This window comes from Anas acuta, chromosome 1, assembly GCF_963932015.1.
Source record: "Anas acuta chromosome 1, bAnaAcu1.1, whole genome shotgun sequence".
NCBI classification, from domain to species: domain Eukaryota; kingdom Metazoa; phylum Chordata; class Aves; order Anseriformes; family Anatidae; genus Anas; species Anas acuta.
In genome coordinates, this window is record NC_088979.1 from 126,333,359 (window position 1) to 126,356,257 (window position 22,899).

General features: G+C 46.6%; 1 protein-coding gene across 2 annotated transcripts in view; it reads right to left on the reverse strand.

Annotated features, from left to right (window-relative positions):
• The window catches only part of CCND2 (cyclin D2), a 41,631-nt gene extending 19,715 nt beyond the window's left edge, over positions 1-21,916 (reverse strand). For both annotated transcript variants that reach the window (XR_011088592.1, XM_068654211.1), the window contains exons 1-5: positions 21,709-21,916; positions 20,420-20,640; positions 18,703-18,918; positions 15,859-16,018; positions 4,381-4,529 (exon numbers count right to left, since the gene is read on the reverse strand). Coding sequence is in view for 1 of the 2 variants with exons in the window: in XM_068654211.1 (XP_068510312.1) it covers positions 4,381-4,529; positions 15,859-16,018; positions 18,703-18,918; positions 20,420-20,640; positions 21,709-21,829 (867 nt within the window). In the remaining variant the exon portion in view is untranslated. The remainder of the gene's footprint in view (positions 1-4,380; positions 4,530-15,858; positions 16,019-18,702; positions 18,919-20,419; positions 20,641-21,708) is intronic.
• Positions 21,917-22,899: the final 983 nt, after the last annotated feature.

Here is a 22,899-nt window from a genome sequence, read left to right on the forward strand (position 1 = left end):
TGTTGCTGCAGAAACAGCTTTCAGGCATCAGAAATTAGGAAGTGAGAGAACTGAAGCTTTTCATTCAACTTTAATTAAGTGCCAGCATAAAATATAGTACAATAGTCTTTACTCTTCATTAACACAGCCTTGGGTGACTCTTACACAATCCAGCCAGTACATTTTTACCAACAATACATTTTACAGATGTGGCTGATATAACTACCTATTATTAAGACTGCCTGATACTTCTTTGAGACCCTGTTTTCAGCTATTTTCAGCTGTTTATCGCTCCCTTAAGCTTTAACAGGTGGGGTGAAACTTTCCAGCACAGGGCCTGATTCCAACAAAAATGTCATGGGGAAAATATCTACCAAAATATTTCCAAATACCTGGCTAATGAAAAATACACTATTTTTGCCCAAGTTAACAATTCTTGCTCGCTTTGGTTGATCTGCGACTTCAAATTTTTGAAGGAGACAGACTCTGAGTTAGGGCCAGCTCTGCCACAGTGAGAATCCTCCAAGTTTAGCCACATGGAAGTATCTTGAAAAATTAGCACACATCTAAGTTCTTTAAAGACTTGATTTTTTTCAGTGACTAAATTATCCAGAAGCTCCTTTTGTACTGAGTGTGCTTTGACTTGGAGGCTGAGTGAGAGTCTCCATAGAAGTCTGTGCTGCTGTGGGCTGAGACCAGGAGCAAAAAGAAGAAAGCTTGTCTCTACCCAGTGCCGACAGACTCTTGGAGAGGATGTGACTAGTAAAATGTTAAGAGTTCTTTGTTATTTGGGGAGAGTGATTTTTTTTTTCCCAAAGGCATATAAGCTTAGCCAAATTTGGGAAGATTTTCAGCAGGATGGCAAAAAGCACATTTCTGACAAAAAGCCATCTGCTAAATTTCAAAGAAAAAGCATGATGAATTTTTCAATGAGACAAATAACATCTTTTTTCTTCTAAACACTTAAGAACTACTAAACTGTTCTGGCAGGTATTTTCTTTCAGAATGAAACAATCAGGATAGAAAAATTCAGCATGAGAGATAAAGTTTGCCCAATCTGCAAGATGTTGCAAAAGGGCATTACATTAAGAAGTATTGGGAAGCCTGAGAAAGCTTCAAATATCTCCTATAAGAAATAAAATGAGCTTTAAATGTATATCCATAAATATCAAATGAAGGGAATCCAGAAAAAAAAACTCCCAAGACAGCAAAAAAAAAAAAAAAAAAAAAAGCCATATATTCCCCTTCCAACATGGTCTTGTGTAATATCCTTGCAACATTCTCTGGAAGTTAATTAACAGGGGCTCCACCAAACCAAGGAGAAAGAAAATTCCACCAGCAGGACACCCTACTGTGACTTTTCATTTGTCTTTACAAGCCTTTGCAGACATCCCCGGTACACAGAGCATGGGAAGAGCCAACTTCTACAACAGCTGGGATCCTGAATCAAGGAGGGCTTCACAGCAAGACTCCAGCCAGTAACCAGAAGAAAACACATGGAGAGGTGCAGTAGGTAAACCTGTGAGTTTAATCCCTACCATGACAATTGACTGTGCAAGCGAGCAGCTGCATCTAGCCTCACTGGAGTTTCTAAACGTTATCCAAATATGCCCCATGCAGCATGAACTGCAAATTACCCAATCTAAAGGTGAGTAAGGAACAGATTATTGTGGCAAAGGCGGCATCATAAAGTGATGCTCAAACCTCTTTGCTGGCAAAAAAAGCAGTTGAAGGTAGTAAATTCTCTTCCCTGTTATTGTGGAATCTAGGTACAGCCAAGTACTTTGCCAGATCCCAGTGACACAACCTTTGTGGCCCACATGCTGAGCTTGCCTGCCCTTACCTGGGTATTGTCAGCTGCCTGTTGTCTCTGCAAACCAAACCTCCTGTCCATGCTAAAAAAGAGCAAGGACAAAGATCCTTGTGGTTGCAAACAGAAGCTCTCAGAAGACATGAAGTATGACCTTGAACAGCTCCCTGCCATCTCCAGAAAGACAGAGCCTAGTTACTCAATGGTTGATCAAAACCTCACCACATGCATCTGAGAGAAACACATCAGCAGTGCTACCCTGCCATCTCCACTCCAACAAGCGGAAATAGTCGTAGAAGTTTATCTGGACCAGTATGGGGAGTTTCTCAGCTCTTACCAGTATGGGGAACGTGGTCTAGTGATGGAAAGACTGCATCTGTAAAGCTCTCCAACTCTGATAGCACAGGCTGTTCTTAGAAACCGAGCAACTCCCCCCACCAACTCCAAAACAACAAATGATCCTTCCCTCTTTATGCTCAATCAATTCCAGGATGGGTTTTGAAGTAGGGACATAAACAGTTGTGTGGGCATCCATCAGCAAAAGCAAGCAGGAAAATAAGCAGCAGCCAAGGAGCTTCAACAGAAGCTTCAGCCAAGAAACCAAATTCATATGTCTTTGCTGTGCAGCAAGCAAAATCATGGCTGTGGGGCATCAGCCCATGGACATCCCATGGCATTACGACCACTGATAATTATACAAGAAGCTCTCAATGGCTAACACCAACTATATTCCTTATTATGTGGACATTCACAAGTATGGCCAGAAGCAGCACCTGTGTTAACGAGATCTTAGTCTCTCTGTAAGTTCTGGTCTTCCTCTGCCCAGTTTCTGATGTCCTGCTTATATCTATCCACTTGATGTCTAGAGGAGTCCTCCCTGACATTTGTTGGATGCAACACCAAAACTTACTGTGTTTCATCCAATCCAAAAACATCCAAAGAGAAAATTTCAGTCAGCCAATATCAATAACTGGTAATTCTTGTTTTCCACATATATTAAGTAAATGCAATAGATTTACTCAAACTAAAATAGAACAACTGTACAAATGAGCACTGTGCAATTACTTGCATCAAGCCATTCAGTCTTAATTGTCATATACATTTTTTCTTGTATGTTCCTGCTGCTTATTGCAATATACTAGTGCTGTTTCTGTGCCCGTATGAAACAGGCACAAAATGGCAAATCACCTGTGTGAAATTTTCACTTACAATGAAATGAGTGTTCATTAAATTTCTGCAGCTACTTGACATTATAAGCATTCAGATTTGTAAATGTTCCTTTTTCTTTGCAGAACTCATTTCCAATCAAAAGAAATGAGCAGATCCAAAAACGCACTTTAAAATAATTAGGCTCAGTCTGATTGAAAGGAAAAAGAAAAAAAAAAAGAAATTGTGAAATTCCCTTTTTCTCAAACTGAACTATTCCTTTTTAACCAAAATTCAGAACATTTGTTGGAAAAAAAACAAAACAAAACAAAAAAACCACTTCTTTTGACAATTGTATCACAGATCTACTAATTGCACAGGGTATTTACTCTGCAAAGCAAAAGCAGTAAAACAATTTATGGTTAACACATGTTAAGGCTGACACATTGGAAATTGATACTTTTATGGTAAGAACGCATTATTAGTGGCCTGCATTTCATAAAGTCTCGCTCAATTTCTTTCCTTTTCTGTGTCTTTCTCCATGGCAAAACTTGTCACCTTAGCAGGAGGTGAAGCTCCTGATTATCTAGTAGTGCAGTGTACGGTCTACCCGCAGCCACCTACCAACATGGCTGTACAACTGGTGGGAAAGGTGCCTTGAACAACCCATAGGGGAAAGGTACCCTGAACACTCCCTTCCGTCCTCTCAGCTTTCTGCTCAGACTGCTGAGCAGAGCTGTCTGTTTGCATTTTTCGTAGGTACTCACCAGAAGTTAAACTTACTTGTCAGGAACCACTGAACTGCCAGCAGATTCACCTCTCCTACTGATAACCTAATTTTCTGACAATACAAGAAATTCCCTTCATGGGGAGAGCTTAGCAAGGTTATAGACGGAAACCCAGATGGCCTGGGTTGCACCTGCCTCATATTTTGCCAGTGCTGGAGGATTAGGTAAGCTCAGAATTCACTTCCTTTAAGTCAAGGATTTTTAGGAGACTTCTCAGTGAGGGACAGAACAGCAGTTTCAAGGTTGGGAACACAGGACCACTGTCCCTGTGTTTACCTTATGCCACCAGGGATGCCGTCTGCCTTCCAGTGCCATCACCTGGAGGGCACTAAGGGTGGCTTCCCCACTATAGCAAGCCTATTCACAGTAGGCAGAGTGGGTCCAAGCACTCGGACCAGCCAAGGCAGAGCAGGCTCTTCCCTCATAGCGGCTGAACAAAACATGAATGAAGAGTGATTCCCACGAGACCAAGGAACTCCGGACATCCAGATCACTTCCACCAAGGCACTGGGCCCACACCTACAACCCGCTCTCCCCAGGAACTATTCCCTCCCTTCACTCCGGCAGGCTTTCAGGATCAGACCCCATTTGATGGATGGCCCAGTTTTCCTCAGAGCTCTCAGAAGTGAAACAAGAACAGGAATCCAGGACACTCACCACATCTGTGCTTGTGATCTTGGCCAGGAAGTCTGTTAGGCTGTCACCGGAGAGTGAACTGTCCCCATCATCAAGCTGAAGGCCACAGATGGCTGCTCCCACACTTCCAGTTGCTATCATTGATGGTGGGTACATGGCAAAGTTAAAATCTGCAAGAACAGATCTGGGAATTAGTCCAAGCCTGGACCAGAAAAGCTACAAAACATCACAGGCAATCAACATAAAAACCACACCCAAGAATAAAAAACGGGGAAGTAGAAGAAAGGGAAAAGTGCCACTCTTTTTGGTCTGACTGAGCTCATTAGTCACACTACTCATCACAAGTAGTCAAAGGAGGTGTAACAGATCTACAAATTAAGATGGAAATGCAGCTTGGTCTTTTATTCTCACTGATGCATAAAATAAACCTGGACAATTTTTAATAGTCTTTTCTTAGTTTACAAAAAAAAAGGAAAAAGAAGAGGGAGGCTTTCTGTAATTTATGTCAGAAATTTGGGTCTTGGTCACACTAGAGCTCTATGTACAATCAGAAAACTAACTGGAATAAGGTATCACAAAGGACTGAACTGAGATTTTTTTATTCACGTCAATTTTTAAAGACTTAATTAATTCCAGCATTTAACAAACTGTCTGGGAAAGAGATTTTAATTAACAATTCATCTTTACTGCTCTATGTTCAACACCTTTGCAATTAGTAAGTGAGAACACTTACAGCCCATAGCTATGTGATCAAAGAAAAAACAAAGATCACATTTCTCATTACTACTACTTTTTAACAATCAGGTTGAAAATGCATTTCAAAACTTCTCACACATCTGCGAAGATCAAGAGAGAAATGAAAATAAAACTGAATGCTCTTGTGACCTTTCTAAGGCCACTTTATGCTTTTTCATACTGCATAGGCGCTTGGTAACTTGTATTTCCTTTACAAAACACCATTCACTGATTTACTAAGTTAAACATATCTTCCTAAATTTAAATCTGATTTGCAAATTGTTTGTTCAACAGTAACTCATTATTAAACCCTTCTCTACCACTTTTCAATTGTAAGGACTGGAGGAGAAAGAAGAGGAAATCCAAGTATTTCCCCAAATTAAAAATAATAATCCTAGTAAAAATATAAAAGAAATGCTATCAACATATTTAGTCTATTTATACAGACACTTCACAGAAAACTGTCCTTCCATTAAGGGCACATCACAAGTCTGAAGACAGCTCGCACAAATTCTGTAATCCTGCTGATTTTTGTGTAACCAAAGAAGTTTCAAACACACAGAGGTTTCTTTCTCAGTCTCCCAGGTACTGAGACAGCAGGCACAGGAATAGCTCTGAAGATGGCATGTTCTTCTCCAGGCTGTAATATGTACCTGGGATCCAAAAGGAATGCAGAATTCACTGAAGACAGGAACTCTGGTGATATTATTGAACCATATGGACTGGAGGGGGGCTAAATGGGGAGCTAAAAGTGGGGAGAGAAAAGGGAGGAGCTGAAACCCTCACACAGACTTATCTGTCTCATGGAGCCACTGGGAGATGACCACTTGCATACCCACCACTGGCGTCCCCATGTCCTTCCTCCCAGGAAAGCTCAGCAGACATCACACACAGACAAACACTTCTGAATGAGCAAATTCCCACTGACAGAAACAACTAGTATGGACTGCTATTATTACAAAAATAACAATTATACACTTCTGTAGTAGTAACCCACTATATGTATAAGAAAGCCAATGGCCTTGGAAATCATAATAGTGCCCAAATTAACAACTAAGTCATCAGGAAAGTCTAGACCCCCCTTCTTGTCAGTGCTGGACATTGCCTGGTGAATGCTGATCTCAGCATGCATCACAAATGACGCCACCAATGTAAAAGGAATTACACTTCCACCATCAAAATCAATCTTTCACATTTACCTCATGTGAATTTATGCTGCATAGGACAGCGTCCCCCAGCCTGTAAGTGGGAGACCATGGAGAACAAATAGTGCTACCCAATACAGAGCACATGCACTCTCAGCAGGAGCCTGTGCTATCCTCAGTGCCTCTGCCTGCTGTTGTGGTTATTACTGGGCTAGACCTTGAGAGCAGGCCATAAACACAGTAGGATTTTAAGCAGAACTCACCATTTCTTCTTTCATCCTGCATGAAAACGGATGTTCAAAATGGCCCTTGTTTTGTGCCATGCTGCCTCTTTTCCTACTCACTGCTACCTACTGGGAGCCCTGGGACTCAGCTCTGGGTGCCTTGCTGTAGCTCATTCCTGTGGACTGATCCGGTAGCTAGCGGCTCCATGGAAGAAGCACGGGCCACCAGTTTACAAAGTCCAACATGAAAACCAGGAACAGTTCCAGGACTAATAAAGAGGCGTTTTTGTAAAGCTCGTAAATGTTTATATGCTTTAATTACTGTCCAGAGTCTTCTCCCAGTCCATGGAGCAAGTAACAAATGTTTATAACATTTTAAAATATTCAAACAACATTTATAGAACAGACTTAGCATTCCAAAAATCTGTTCCTACAGAGCAACTCATGAGTTACCCCACTAATTTCTGTAGAAATGGATGAAGGATGCATCTCCATTGATCTGTTTCTACCCTTGTACACACTGCAACTGCTTGGGGTTAGCTCTTTTGGGAACTCTCCTCAACTGGGAACAAGGAGTTCAAGCCCTTTGACTTCAGCATGTTTTACCTCCATGTACAGCACAAAGACAGGGGAACTAACAGTGCTCCTGGCTGATACCACAGGGGACAAAGCAGGCTGCGGCACAACGCCTGCTGAAGTACATGTGAGCATAAAATGAAGGAGACGAGAAAAACGGCGAGTGCAAACCCCGTGTGCTTATGGGGGCATGAATGAGGCTGCAATTGACTAACGTGGCCATAAGCTGGGACGCAACTCCAGCATTTGTTTTTTGGACTTACCAAACTGTGTCCTAATTATGCATGGGAACTAGAGACCTACCAGTGGCCATGGATTTTCCATAATCTACTCCTCCTTGCCACAATTTTTGGGAAGATGTGGTTATCTTTTGGAAAAGATAACTCCGACAAAGTCCAGACAGTCCATATAGAAGCTACAATGCAGTGGGTAAGAACAACATGCCTCCACTCCCACCCATTGCATCTGCAGCTGGGAGAAACAGATCCCCTTGGAGGCCCAGGTGGACCCATGCCTCACAAATGTCCTCACAGAGTAGCTTCCCCCAGTTGCCAGCGGCTAGCAGAGGAGATCTCATCAACAGGGAGCTCCTGCGTCTCGCTCCCAACACTCATCACAGCCCAGGCTCGATGAGATGAGTGAACAACACGCATTCAGCCTCCCCTCTGAACTTCCTCGCCTCCTAGGGGCTTACATCAGGACCTCCACATTATTCAAATGCCGGTCTTCTCGTGGTTGATTTTATACCTACAAGTTATGTACTTCCAGAAACCGTCTTCCTAGGAAGCTGAATAAAGAGCCACAGTGCCCCTGCCAACTAGCACTGCTGTAGGTCTGCTTCCACGTGGGGTCACATGAGAACGTTTCTATGCCCAATAACCTTGTTAGTTCCCTTAATGTCATTCATAATGCAAATGAGACAGCGAGCGAATGGCCAGAGGCCCAGAGTGACTAAAGCTCAGCATCCAGAAAGTCTTACATTGCCTCTAGCTCTAAACTAACTTCCCTCCATAACAAGCACCATAAACTTGGCTATCAAAGCTACACATGCCCAGTCTTTGTTGTACAACAGGCAGCGATTTGTATCACTGGCTCCTATTTTTAGCATATTAATTAACTACTGCAACTGGTGAGGCAAGTGTCTCCAACTGGAGAGTGTGGCGCCATTGTCTGAAGTCATCACCTCATCTCGCGCTATTGAAAATCATGGCAGTGACCCTCCTGCTGATATGAATTTAACCTGACATGCCCACAAAGGGATGGGGGGTGGTGCACCAATTTTGTGCACATGGTTCTCCACATCACCCTGGACCCTATTAGTGTGGAAAGAGCTCATTGAAAGAAAAGAAGCCACATTGTGCTGGGCCACCTAGAGGGTTGAATAGAAAAGGCTGAGGAAAAGAGCAGGCAGCGGAATAAAGACCGTAATTAACATATTTCCATATTCAAGCAAAGCAATAACTACGTGAAGTGTTTGTCAAGGTGCAATGAAAGCATAAATATTAAACACCGTATCTGAGGGGATGCAGAACCCCCCTCCGAGTCTCTTACATTCCATCAAGAAATTTGAAACAAGATTTCTATATATAATTTCTCGATTATAAGCTCTTGTCCCACTTCCCACATGATAACAGCCAAAACTCGCCATTCTTACTCACAAGCAAAACTTCTCCCAGATTTAAGTCAAAAGCTTGCCTTGACATTTAAGAAAAAAAAAATCAAAATAAAAGGGGGAAGAGAGAGAACTTAAAATATTTGAGACATATACTTTTACTTTAAATTCTTGCTGGAGACCATGAACCCTGAATTACAAAGGCAATCTTATAAAAAGCACTGGACACCTGAAGCAAGGCTATGGCTATAGACCTATATGCAACCCTGGTTAATGGGAACACAGAGTATGTACTCAAGGCATGGCTATGACTTAACTTTGCTGTGATTTATGCAACTCCACAGCAAAATACGAAAGAGTTTCGAAAGTCAGAGGGGTAGCACAACAACATGTAGTCTAAGAGAATAAGAACATGCAAACATTTTAAGGAAAGAAATGGGTTGTTAGAAAGCAGGACTTGTTTTGCCTTCTATTCCCAGGCAATAAATGCCATGAACCATCCCATCACCATTTCCATGCCACCTTTTTTCCTAAAGGATCTTAAAAACTTGGGACCAACCCTGCACAACCCCACTGACTCCTACAGGTAACTTCAGTACTGGAGGGAAAAAAAAAAAAAAAAGCAAATACGAGAAAGTGCCATTTGAAACACAGCCACCTCTGGACCAGACAACCAGAGCAAATTCAGGGTACCAAGGACAATCAGCACTCTTCTGCACTCAAGCTAGAACTGACAGCCAGGACAGGAATGTATGCACATGCCAAGATCATTTTTCTGCACGTGCAGCAAATGTGACCAACGGTCAGGTGCTAGGACCCTGCACACCACAGCTGAGCTATTTTGCTGGCTCACTCCTGCAGGCAGATCCAGTGGACTTCACTACCTCTGAGCCAGGAAAATGAAAGGTTGACAGTCAGACTAAAGCAGGAGAGAACCAGAGGCAGGAACCCAGAGAGGTCCTGCAAGGGGAAGCCCTAACTCACAGCCAATAAAGGAAAACTGCCGGAAGGAAAAGAGCACTGACAAATACCCAGGCTGGACGTGCTCCGTGTGCCAAAGCCAGGTGGGAACTCCACCTTCTCACAATGATCCCTGTTGCTGTTCTGGTTGCAGGTTGCTATTTTAACAGCCAGTTTTCATCTATAGGATTTAATAGAGGTTTGTTTGCAGAGCTGCAAATGCAGAATTGGAAAGGGCTACCTAGAGGAAAGCAATGCTTCTCAGGGGGCACATCACAGGGGGAGGAAAAAAAGGAACGTTATCTCCATCAGGAGAACACAACAATGATCCTCAACAACATCAGTTTATAAATTGCTATTTAAATTCTTATCAAGATTTATCAGTCTGATTTCATTCAGCATCGAACTTCACACAGCCAATGATTTTACTATGAGGATAAGCATGGATCTTTATTTTAGGAGGTAAGTTTAAAATAAAGTTGTAAGAGAAACAATATAAGTCACGCATTTAATTCTTGCCTGTTTTGATCCAAATGCATTTCCTGTATTCATGTGTTAATAATCCAGTTGGCTTTAACTGCACTGGCCATTTTATCTCTTACTCCTGTAATTCTGCGAGACACAACAATTTTTCCCAATGTTAACAATTTCTGCTTTTAAAAGCAAAACCAACTGACTCCTTAGCACTTAAAAAAAAAAAAAAGGTATACCAGTGCCAAGAATGACAAAAGAAAAAACTATCAAGTAAAATAGGATGCAGATGTAAGTGCTTCTATCCATTGAGTAGGTGGCAGGGAAGACACCTAATTCTGTTCCTGGGCTACAGTGAGGCTAAAAAGATTGGACTTTATACTTTGAAGTATCCTAAATGCTAATGCTATAGCACAACCTTCTGAGTGAAGTATAGACAGGAAAACTTGTTGAACACTCTACATAGAAAGTTATACAAGCACTCAATGCAGCATCCTGATTAGCTGCAGATTATATCATAAGCTCTATTTCTGAATAACTATTTGTACTGATTATTATTGCCATTTGATCTGCAATTTCAATAAGGTAGCTTAACCAAGATCAGGATTATATTAACACTTGAACCATCAAAAGGTCAAATGTGCAGCTGGTAGGAAGGACAACTTATCTTCCAGCCCAGGAAATATATTAGCTTGTATCAGCAAAGGCTCTCTTCCTCAATTTCATTCCACCTCATCTTTCCAGATTTGTTGGGTCCTACAACTTAAGGAGAGAGCCTGCTCATATGAAATAGTCCCCAGGCCCTGCCTACTTGCTAATGGAGCTGTGATGGCTCTTGTGGCCTCATTCTGCTGGAGGCTTGTTATACTGATATGAGCTGCCTCTCCCAGGAACAAGCAAAAGCCTTCTTTTGTCTGGCAATAAAATCACATGGGTTATTTTTTCTTCTGACACGTGTAATGCAAGAAGCATTTGTGCAACCACCATCACTTTACAACGCGTATTTTCCTTCTATGAGATTAATGCATCTAACAAAGCCTCTGTGGACTTTTTTTCCCCTCTGTGAAGAACAGGTCCTTGCTAAGATGCATAGCACACCTTTGCCTTCTGCACAGACATAGCCAAGTAAGTCTTACATTGACTAAAAGCATAAGGACACATAGCACATTGCCCATCAGGACTCCTGAGGGAGTCCACAGCATTCTGTGTAGTTACCCTCCAGGTCGGCATGGCTATAGGCCTCACTGTGCAGTCTTTGCTCATACAACACTCCCATTGACTTCCACAGAACTTCTGTCTGAGTCAGGATCCCGGATTTGGCCCAGAAGTTAAAAAAAAAAAAAAAAAAAAGCTTTCTCAGCTTTCAAATGTAGATGATTAATGTCCCAGAAACAGTGGGCAGAGGTTTGGCACACAGTACAAAACTGACTTAAAGCTGAAATTTTCCTCCTGTTTCTTAAGCTCATTCTAGACATGGATTTTGAAAGCCACCAGTCATGAGATGCTCCATGGTATTTGTTATGGTAACATCCCACCTGCCAGAGGACTCAGCTGAAGCACAAAAGAGAATGTGCAAACAACTGAGTCTAGGGATCTACACAGTTGCTTTCTGTCTCTGCAAGTCCACGAAGCTTTCTGCTTCCAAGTTTTGCATGCCACTTAAATAAAACACCGAGAACCTCCTGTGATTAGTCTCTCCATTACTGCTTCTGCCCAGAGAAGCACAGCTCCTCTTGCTGAGTCCTGGTCTGCACATCCTCTCCACCCTCAAAACCCATTCTTTTGTAGGTCCTGAGACAAAAATATACATATATACCCTGTGCCAAAACAGTGTCACATACAGCCTCCAACGAGAGAGCGTAACTTAAGGAAGCAGTCAAGCATCTGCAACTCTGAACAACCTGGAAGAAGAAATGGAGGGCAAGCTGAAGTCAAGGAAATAATGAACAGTCCTCCTTCCATCTGCAGCGTGGCATGCTCTGCATGCAGCTCTGCAGCCAGGGCATTTTCCTCCTCCTCCAGGAGTGACTCCATGGCTTGGAGAGCAACACACACAAGCAAATGGATGACCCCCTAGAAAAATTTCCAAACTGTGGAGTGCCATGGGAAGAGACAGAGGTAAGCCCACTGCAGGACAAACGAAGGGTGAAAAGCAACAAACAGACGGGAGGTAGGATAAGAACAGCAAATGACAGTGACTTAAGAGAGCAAAAGAAGAATGGTCTCTTTTGGGCAAGCAGATAAATAGGATCCTCTCAAGCTGAAAAAGAGGTAAACATCTGTTTTACCAAGCCATATTGTAAGGGCGGGGAGTCTTGCTTTTTAGTGCCTTTAAAATTCACAGGGCTCCTCCTGAAGAAGAGTTTAGCTCACATAGGTAGCCACCAGCAGGGTAAGAAAACAAATGGCACTGTGAAAGACACAGTATGTCAGCACATATCAGTCTATACGGTGTTATTGTGCAGTTAGCGAGGCAACTTGAAGAGAGCTGTCCTATGCACAGGCAATTCCCAGTCAACAGATTGTGCTCTGCTCACTTGCCAGTACCCTGTGTGCACAGCCACAGCTCTGCAAGTACAGGCAGAGCTGGGCTGAGGGTGGCTTCACTTTCAGATCCTTCTGGTGGAGAACAAGGCTTCAGAAAGTGTTACAAGTGCAGGGCAGGGAAAAGAGAAAACTTCTTGTTCAAGGAATAAGCTTCTGTCTTGCTTAGAAGTAATAAGTTCAGATGGGACCAAAAGCAAGGAGGGATATGTTCCAGTTTCAGTCATGCTCATGTGAATCATTACTCACTACAATGATGGGGGAGAGGCTGTGGATTTATATTCATGCAGCTTGTTTCAGAAACCAGGCTTGAAATAAAGACAGAGCACCAAAATGATAAAACATAACTGAAAATACAAAAGTATTCTCAGTTATACAAAATACAAAAGGAGTGTCTTCTCCTTTTGTGTACTATTCAAACAGAAATCGGACTAGAAATCAATATTAAAATGATCCTAAACATCCAACTCAACCCAGCAACCCATCAGTGCCCCTTCCCAGTTTGCTGACATGAAGTCTCACAGGACTGAGACCACAGCTGGCTCTGCAAAGGCAGGGAACGCTTGGGAATTTCTGGTATAAAGCTTTTGCTGAAACCAAAATGGAGCAGTAGGTGAAGAACTCAAGCTAGAGGAGAAAAGATCAAAATATGTCAGACTTTACATGACACAGTAAAGAAGAACTACTTGAGAGCAGAGTAAAGCAGCATTGAGATAAATCAGGAAGCAAAAGAAGAGACATTGCGTGCCCAAGACTAAAACTATTAGCCAGCCAGCAAGGTCAAGTCTGGTAACACTAAAGAGCCAAAACTGGGCTAAACACATGCATGGAGGGAGCAAAGAAGAGGCATCCACATGTCAAAGAAGGTCATCTAGCTGAAAGAAGGCAAATGGGGAAATGAAACAACAGGCTTAACCCAAGCTGGCTGAGAGCAGAAGCTTTGAGGGAGAAAGGGAAAGAAGAAATGCAGCGGCTGATGAAGAGAGCTCTGCAACAAATAAGACACAAAAAGGAAATGACAACTGGATCTGGAAGGAAGTTTGATGAGAAGGGGATTTTTTCACAGAGGAGGTTAAGAATTGCTTTGAGAAGAGTGGTAGTGAAAGGGAAATAAAGCAGTAATAACACGTTATTTCCATAATGCAAATAACAGTGTTGCAGCTTGCTAGTAAATTGAGAATAAGGTAGACAACTGGGAAAAGGGGCTTGGTTAAGGTATCTGCTTTTGAAGCTGTGAGGGGCTGTGGGTCCACCTCAGAAGTAAATGTCGCCACAGCAATTTGTGGAAAATGGGGCGTAAAGAAAAGAAAAACTGCAGCCAGTGCCATTGTACCCTTTCTTCTGGGAAGCTCCATACCTACATCTTTAACGTGCAAAAAAAGGAAACTTTGACTTGTTGCTTTGTTAAACTCTAGAGGACTTCAGTTCATGCATTTGATACCACGAGAAGCAGATCACACAGGGGAAACAGAGGACAAGTGCATAGCTTGACCAAGGGTCGGAAAGAGAATGCTGTTCTGGAGCTCAGTAAATGGACTAGTAAAACATGGAACCAACCATCAAGGAACTAACGGACAAAGAATGGAAAGAAGCCAAGGCCTTTGGAAACTCCTTCATGGCCCACACTCCTACAATAGTATGGTTACTTGGAAAACTTCATGGGCAAAGGATTACAGACTAGAATCTGAAAAGTTAAATCATAATGGAATCTACGTTACTCAAGACAATGTCCTCTTAAAACAAAATAAAACACTGTTTTAGGAAATTAAAACAATGGAAGAGGGAAAACTGGGCTGGTATAGAAGACAACATACAAGTATGTTGGAAGAGTGATGGCTGATATTATGCTGATCCTAATAATTTTGACCACTGAAAAGACCACCTTTTGCAGAAGGAAAGAGCAGTGTTAATGAACCCTAGGTAGGGGGAAAATGCAAAGCCAATATATACGTGATGTACTAAAATAAGTTACTAATTAGACAAGAAATATCTGATGGATTACCAAGAGTGATCCTGCAGGTACTGAGCAATATTTCTGTTGAGCTCTGTGGCCTTTTGCCTTAAAAGGATCACACAGAAGTGGAAAAAGAAGGAAAAGCTTCAGCATCTTGGTAACCAAAAAGTTAATTACCCTCTGAAAATCCATATAAGCATTCTCTAAAAGATCTACTGAGGTAGTAAAAACTGGCCTACATTGTAAGAACAGTCTCAAACACTGAGAAGCAGCAATAGCAGTAAACAGTCATACACTTGTATTACCCAAAAGCTGCATTTGATTTTCCATTTGCCTCTGCAAACACACAGGGGGAAACAGTTCTCACAATGAACAAATCCCATCACAAAGAGTTAGGTATATCAAACAGTAGAGAGTCAAAATGTTAAGCCATATACTACTTCGAAATATCCTTGTAAAACATGGCATGCTGCTTATCTGCTTTAGGTCTAACTCCTATAAAGTGGTCTAACAGTTAATCCTTGGAATGAAAATTAAAGTACACTTAGCCTTTAAAAGTCACCAGAAAATAACAACAATAGCATTTTACATATAAATATATAGCAAAAGCTTCTATTCCTTCAGAGCCATTTTTCTTATCTAAGCCTTCAGAAACTGTATTCAGTCAAAAATATGACAAAAGGGAAGCATAATGGTTCCCTACAAAAGGGAGCAGTTTCACTGCTTGCTTGGAGTCAAGTTAAGATAAAGAATCCAAATGTTTTTTTTTTTTTAAATAATTACATTTAAAAATGGTTATTCCCTATGCTCCAGTAATGTAGTAGGATCACATACATATTAAAATACAATCTCTATCTCACTGGTTAACCAGTGTCCTGTTAACAACATTTTACAGAACACAACATTCATTTTGGGCTAACGTGCTTTTACAGCTTCTAGTATTTTGGCTATCCCATATCTGACCGTACAAATGACCTGTGGCTCTTTAAAAACATTACTGAATGAGGCAAAGTAGAAAATCACTGTGTTCAGCCTTATTGGCCTTACAGCAAAAGCACCACGTGTATTAGTAGGAACAAGACTGCAAGTGCTTTACAAGATACTGTTGATACACAGTATGAGGACCTGATGCACAACACCTTTTGCAGAAGTCCCACTGCCTTGAACAGCTCTTCCCACACCGTACTAAGGACAGAGGGGATGAAAAGCTTTCATGCCACCAGCGACTAATCTTCCCATCACATCTCAAGCAGACATATCCAGGGCACCTTGGCGTACCTGTGGCACAAAGGGCAATGAAGGTTTGTGCATGCTTCCGGATCAAAAGCAACTTGTCTTTAGGTAGAGGCAGCTTCCGTAGAATGTGTTCAATGAAGTCATGCGGGGTGACTGCTGCGAGGTTCCACTTCAACTTCCCCAGCACCACGAGCTCCCATTCCTGCAAGAGTTTGTGGGGGGAAGAAGAGAAGAAAAGCCATAATCAAGTCTGAAGAAAACACTTCACTTATTTATCTGATTGTAATTATATCACTGCTAAATTGGTTCTGATCAAACAATTTTTTTTCAGTATGCCCCTACTGCTTTGAAGTTATTGGCTTTTTTTCTTTTTATTCTTTTTTTTTTTTTTTTAAACCACTGGAAATGTCAAGCGCTGCTGAAAATAATGAGACCTGGCAGCTCCTGCCAAGATTTTACTTTTTTTGTATCCAGTGTTGAATGCCCACCCAGAAAGTTTAGCCTGCAATTAGATATTGCCAAGGTCATTGTGGTCCTTTCCTAGTAACTTCTTTTAAATGGCTGTAGTCCTTACTTTATAGCCATTTAAAGCCCTCGAGATAACCACACACAAAAATAACCTAGATATACATTCTTTTTCAAAACAGGGGAAGTTCATTTGATGGCACTCTCTCCAAAACTGCATTCAAAAGCTCCTGCAGATAAATCTGATGGTGCTTAAACTACTCTGAGACAGGCTTTGCAGAAAGGAAATGCACATAACACAGCCAAGAAGTAGCCTGTGTAAATTATATGCCAATAAATCATGTAGGATCCAGTCCCACATTCTTTGCACGCCCAAAACTCCCAGTGAAATCAAAGGAAAACTCGGGCGCCTATGTAACTACTGGCCATTCCCCGCAATGTGATGACACACAGGAACGGCACCTCATCAACAGATCTGACTGTGGGGCTAGGTTTGCATACTTAAACATTTAAAATGAGTTTTGAATACCTTACAGTGCCCCGCAGAGCAGACAAAACTCAGGCCTTGGACTCATTTCTGTCTCATGCATCAACCATTAGCTATTAACTAAATTCCATGCACTGATTCTTGAGTCCTGATGATGCGTTAGCCTGATGGAGCCCAGCGTGGCGGGAAGCCCCAGCTAAGTTTGTAGAGCTGGCAAGTCAAAAAAAACGTCCTTTAATTTTGCAGCCCAGGAAACGTCAACCAGTGTTGCTGAGAAACCATAAACATGGACCCCACAACGCCATTTCTGCAGTTGTTTCTCTGAATAGATGTCTGCTCTAACAGCAAGTTACTTTCCTACAGACATTCCTACTGGATTATGACAGAGCCCTCCATAGCTTGGAAATCTCACATTCACGTACCTACCCCCTACAGGGCCCAAAAAACAGATGCTTCTTTTCTTCCCTCCCTCCCTCCCCCCAAAAAAATAATAAAAATAAGGTGTTTTAACAAAATGGCAATTACGTTAACTAAGGTCTGATCTTCCCAACAAATTAGATTCTGATCCAGAAAAGCACATAATGGTGCGATCTGGAAGACTGGGTAGAGGGAATGCAAGGTTAAATGGACGTGACAAGAAGAGGGAGGTACATTGTGCTCCCTCTTCTTGCACAGGGTCCACAGCGCTTCCTGCAACAGCCAGTGCCACCTGTGGGACACCTAATGCCTGTGACAGCCATGGCAGGGTTTGCAGTGCAGAGCTCTTTATTCTGCAGAAGCACGAGCTCCTGGCCCCTCCCCAGGGGGAATTCCCACTGGCTTCACCCAGTGATTCATAGGAGAAATTCTCGTGGGATTCAGCTAGCTACGCACATCCACCAGGGTCTGTGCAAATGAAGCCATCCGGCTGAGCGTGCATCCCACTGACAGGCTGAACAGAGTCGTTACACTTGGAAAAGACCTCCGAGATCATCTGCTCCAAACTCCCGCTCTATGCCACTCTGCACATATTAAGCATTCCCCTGAATAACCCTGATTCTTTCAGTTTCTGCTTTCCCAGTGTCTGCTTTGAACCCCCCAACGCCAAGACCCTTTCCCTCGTGGGTCGAACTCCCCCTCCATCACCTGCCTTGCCGCGAACCCCCTGCACGAACCAACCCCGCCGTCCATCAGCCGCACAGCACCCGGCACCCCAACCTTGCCCACCGGCACCCCGCCACTTGCAGCCAAGCAAGCCCCGCAGCTGGGCGCAGCGCCCCGCCACTGCACCACCGGGCGAGGACGGCCACGGGGCCCCAAATCCGGCTGCCCCCGCTCCTTGCTCTCCCTCCCCGCTCCCTCCCTGGGGCCGCCTGGCAGCGGTTCAAGGGGTGAAGTCATGCCCGGCTCCGCGTGTCTGCCGCCAGGTGGAGCCGCAGCGCCGCGCCGCGCCGAGCCGAGCCGCGCCGAGCCGGGCCGCCCGCAGCAGCGCCCCCGCCGCGGGGCAAGCACACGCGTGGGGCCGGGGCTCCCCCAGGGAAATGCGGGAGCAGCAGGAGCAGCAGCCGGGCAGCCCCAGGGAACTGCACGGGGGGTGTGCCAGGGGTGGGGGCAGAAGCTGCAAGGAGGGGAGCCCGGGACCCCCCCCCACCACCGCTGCCACCGCCAGCAGCCCCCAGCCCCGGGGGCGCAGTGCACCCGCAGGATCGGGGCGGCCCCGCTCCATCACACGGGTGGCTCTAAGCACTTTTGACAATTCAGGAGAGCGTGTGAAGGAAAAAAAAAAAAAGAAAAAAAAAAAGTGGAAAGCATGATTTTAAAAAGGGGGGAGCGTGGGGGGAGGGTGGCAAAAGTGGTGGCTGGCTGTGGAAGAGAGGGAGAGGGAAGGGGACAGCTGTCAGCGCAAGAGCTGATGCAGAGGATGGGCGTGCTGAAGGTGGAAGGGGGCTGCTTACCAGCAGCTCTTGGGGTTTGATGGAATTGTCCGTATATATGCACAGCTTCTCTGCTGTGAGGGGGATTGTCTCTTTCAGCTTGGAGGCCAGGAACATGCACACTGCCCCCAGCAGTTGCAGATGGCACTTTCGAGTGGGCACCACAGCTAAGAATCTGTCCAAGTAATTCATTGCCAGAGGGAAAACTTCTTCTTCACACTTCTGCTCTTCACAGACCTGCAAGCAAGGAGTGTGGGGAGGGGAGGATGGGAGGGTGGGGGGCAGAGAAAGAGACAAGAAATAAAAAAATGAATAAACGAGTGACCCCACAAAACACACCACTGCCTGTGCGCTGCAGCTCCTGCTATTTTTGTTTCCCGGGGAGCTAAATTTTGGGGGAGGGGGAGATCTCTGGAGAGGCTGGGAAGGCTGTCAATCGGCTTTCACATTCCTTTAGTTCATTCAGTAAGAAATGAATTCAAGACACTGTGTGGGAGAGCCGAAAAGCCCCATCCAGCAGCAATGAGCAGCCTCCGACTTTTTTTTTTTGCGACCCAATTCTTCTTTTTTTTTTTTTGATTTCGTCATATTTTCAAAAAATCGATAAAAATATCAAAACACCCCTGGAGGTCCCGGTTTTGGTGCCAGTGGCATCCCGGGGCGGTCCCCTATCGTTTCCGACAATTGCAAAAATTCCCCCGGGGGGCATCCCCCAGTTCTGCGCCCCTGATCCGGTGCGGGGGGGAAGGACGGGAGACACAGCGAGGGCGAGGTGGGGTGGGGAGAGCCCGAGCAGCCTGAATCCTTAGAGCAGGAGCAAGCGAGAAAATTATTTCAAAAATTTACTAAAAATCAGCGCTGCGGAGAAACCGCACAAATCGCACATGAAAATCAAGCGGAGGGTCTGCTCTTTCCAACCCGGGGGGGTTTGTCTGGGAAAAGTCCCCCCCAAAGGAGATCCGAAGTGGGCAAATGATGATGGTAGGGGCTATGGCAAGGCAGTCAAGCCTGCGGGGCTGCGGGCCCGCTGCCGCCCCATGCTAAGGATCGGGGTGCAGGAGGTGTCCGCCGCCTGCTCGGGCTTCCCTGCAGCCCCTGGCTGCATTTGGGGGGGAGGGGGTGCAGCGGCGCGGGGCCCCCCCGGAGCCCCTTCTTGGAAAGAAGGGTGAAGACAGGCTCAGCGCCTCCGAGCAGCTGCACGCAGCTCAACATGGCGAAAAAAGGCACGTCCTAACCGCTGCATACGTGGGCATGAAATCCTCGCTGGGCAAAACGTGGGGGGCACCGGTCACCCCCCGCCCCTCGCCCTGCCCCAGGCGCAGCTCCTTTTCCCAGAAAAGCCACAATCTCAGGCGCTCCAGCCGCGCTCCAGCCGCCCTGCAGCCGGAGGCGGCTTTTCTTTTCTTTTTACTTGCAAATGACTTGCCCAGCTCCCCCCCACTTCCTCCCCTCGCTGCACCCCGCTTTGCAGAAGCGGCAGCCCCCCGGCAGGGCGACTGCCAGGGCAGTCTGCGAGATGCTCCCCGCGCCCCTTCCCCCACCGCACCGAGGAAAGAAGAAAAAAAAAAAAGAAAAAGAACCCCCCCCCCCCCCCAAAAAAAAAAAACAACCCCAAACCCACGGTGACCGGGGGGGCGACAGGCTGCAGGAGGAGAGGGGCAGCGAGGCAGGGGCGCTGCGCCCCAGCCCCCCGCGGGCAGGGGGCTCAGTGGGGCCGGGGTGGCCAGCAAATACGAACCTCCAGCATCCAAGTGGCCACCATCCTCCTCATGAAGGGCTGGATGTCCTTCTGGACGCACTTGAAGTAGGAGCACTGGGGCAGATACCTCTCCTCGATGGTTAGTAAGTTGTGCAAAACGCGGTCGTCGTAGAGCAAGTTTGGGTCAGGCAGAGCTCTCCTCATGGGATCCACCTCGCAGCACAGCAGCTCCATGTTTCCAAAGAGATCTCCCTCTTTCTCTGATGGAAAAGTTTTTTTTTTTTTTTTTTTTTTTTTTGGGGGGGGGAAGGGGGTGGGGAAAGGAGAGGGGTAAAGGAGGAGGGGTAGGTGGGTGGGAGGAAGACGGCAGGGCTTTCCAGCTCGATCCTGCCTCCCTTGAAACTCCTCTCTCCCTCTCTCGATTTCTAGCTTAAAGTTGAAGCAAAGTGACGCAACTCGCCAGGGCAGGCAGTTCTCTCTCTTGTTATTATGGAGAACAGCAGCTGGTCAGACGTAACATCAAACGCGCTTTTTTTTTTTTTTTTTTTCCTCTCTATAAGCTAACAAGGAACCAGGAGGCCCTCGTATAGGGACACACACACACAAATGACAGCTTCTCTTTTCTCCCTTACAGCGACCGAACGAAATCCGCTCCGCACTTTTCCTCCCGCGGGGAGCCTGCCTTTCGTCTATTTCCCCCCCTTTTCTGGCCGCAAGGGGCTTACGGGCTCCCCCTCGGCACCCACCGGGGCTGCGAGGGCTAAGGACGAAATGCCCCTGCTTGGTGGCGCGCCACATGCACGTCCCGTGTCCCCCCCCTCGAGCCCTTGACCCGCTCTCCCCCCCTCCTCCGGTACCCCCCTTTAATCTGAGCGGGGGGGGGAGCGTGCAGAGCTCCCTGATAGCTCCAGCCTAAGAGCAAACCCGAAGAAAAAAAAAAAAAAAAAAAAAGCAAAAATATATATTAAATAAAAAAAAAAATAAAAAAGAATAAAATAAAGTAAGATATGCCGAGGGTGCTGGAGGGGTGAGCGCTCGGCAACGCTTTCAGGGTGCAATCTAGCAACAATCCCTCCGCCACTTCCTCCGGTCTGCACGCCTTGCGAGCAGGCGAAGTGCTTCAGCAGCGCACGGCCGCAACTTTCTAGGAAACGGCGCGGGGGGGTCCGGGGGCCGGCTGGGGGCAGCGGGAGCCCCGCACCGAGGGCTCCCCCCCCGGCAAGGCGCTGCCCGGGCCCCGCCGTCGGCGCCCGCGGCTGCAGCCCCGCTGCCCCCGGTGGGAGCCCCCTGCCCCAGCCCGGGGCTGCTCGCTCTGCTCCCTCGCCTACCTCCGGGCAAAGCAGCCGGCTGGAAAAACGCGTCAACTTTGTGAGGTCTCTGCTGCAGCCCCCGCCGGGCTGGGGGCTCCCGAGGGGGAAGGAGCTGCTCGGGGGCGGCCCCGACGTGCATGCGGGTAGCACGCTGCCGGGGGCCGCCGGCCGCCCCCCCGGAGGTGGACTGAAGGGAAGGGGAGGGGGTGTGGGGGGGAAATACCGCCTTAAAACTGTGAGTGCGGAGTTTGGGGCGCCGCTTCCCCTCCCTCTATTTGCATAGCCAATAGCTCTGGGGCTCTCGCCGCTGCGCGCTGATTGTTACCGGGCAGATTATATTTTAAGGACGCCTGCCGCCCGGCATCCAGAGCGGCCCCGGGGGGACGGGGGCGAAGAGCAGCCCCCTCACCTGGCCTCCTCGGGCGAGGGGGGGCAGCGCTGCCCCCTCCCAGCCCGGCCGTCGCCCCTCTGCGGCGCAACGGGAGGGATGGGACCGGCTCTGCCTCTCCCCCCACCACCCGCCGTGTGCATCTCCCCGCCCGTCGGGGCAAACGTGGCTTTTTAGCTACCAAAAAGCTGCCGGGACTCCCTGCCCCGCGACCCCTGGGCGGGTGACACCGCCTGGAGCCGGCTCTCCGAGGCGCTGGTACCGGCGTTGCCCTACAAGAAGGGTCGCACGCCCCTCGTCCCGTCCCATGCCGTCCTTGAAGCGCTGCGTGTGGCCCCTCGCCCCCTCCGCCCCTTCGAGGCGAGGGCTCGTTGGGGCCGGGCCAGGCTCGGTGGGGACGGGGGCGCGTTTTGGGAAGGCGGAGGGGGGCTGCCTGGGGGGTACCCCCCGCCGTACGTCGGTCAGGGACCCTCAGCAGAGCGGCGTGCCCCGCAATGAAAGGCTCTTTAACTTCCACCATTCATTTCCCCTTCCTGGCTACTCCTGCGAACAGGGAGCGTGTTGTGGCAGCGCACGTTTTTCCTTCTCCAAACTTAAATTCATAAGCGCTCCCGTCCGGCTTTGTAGCCCGACAATGCGGCGATTGTGATTTATGGGGTTTCGGGGCGGGGGGGGCGACACGGGAGTCCTAATTGCCCAGCCGCGACTTTGGGAAGTTGGGTGATGTCTGGGGCACGGCGCCGGCGGGGACGCGAGGCCCCCGCACCCCGCGATGGGATCCGCCCGCCCGAGGGCTGCCGCATCCCCGCCGCTTTGCTTGG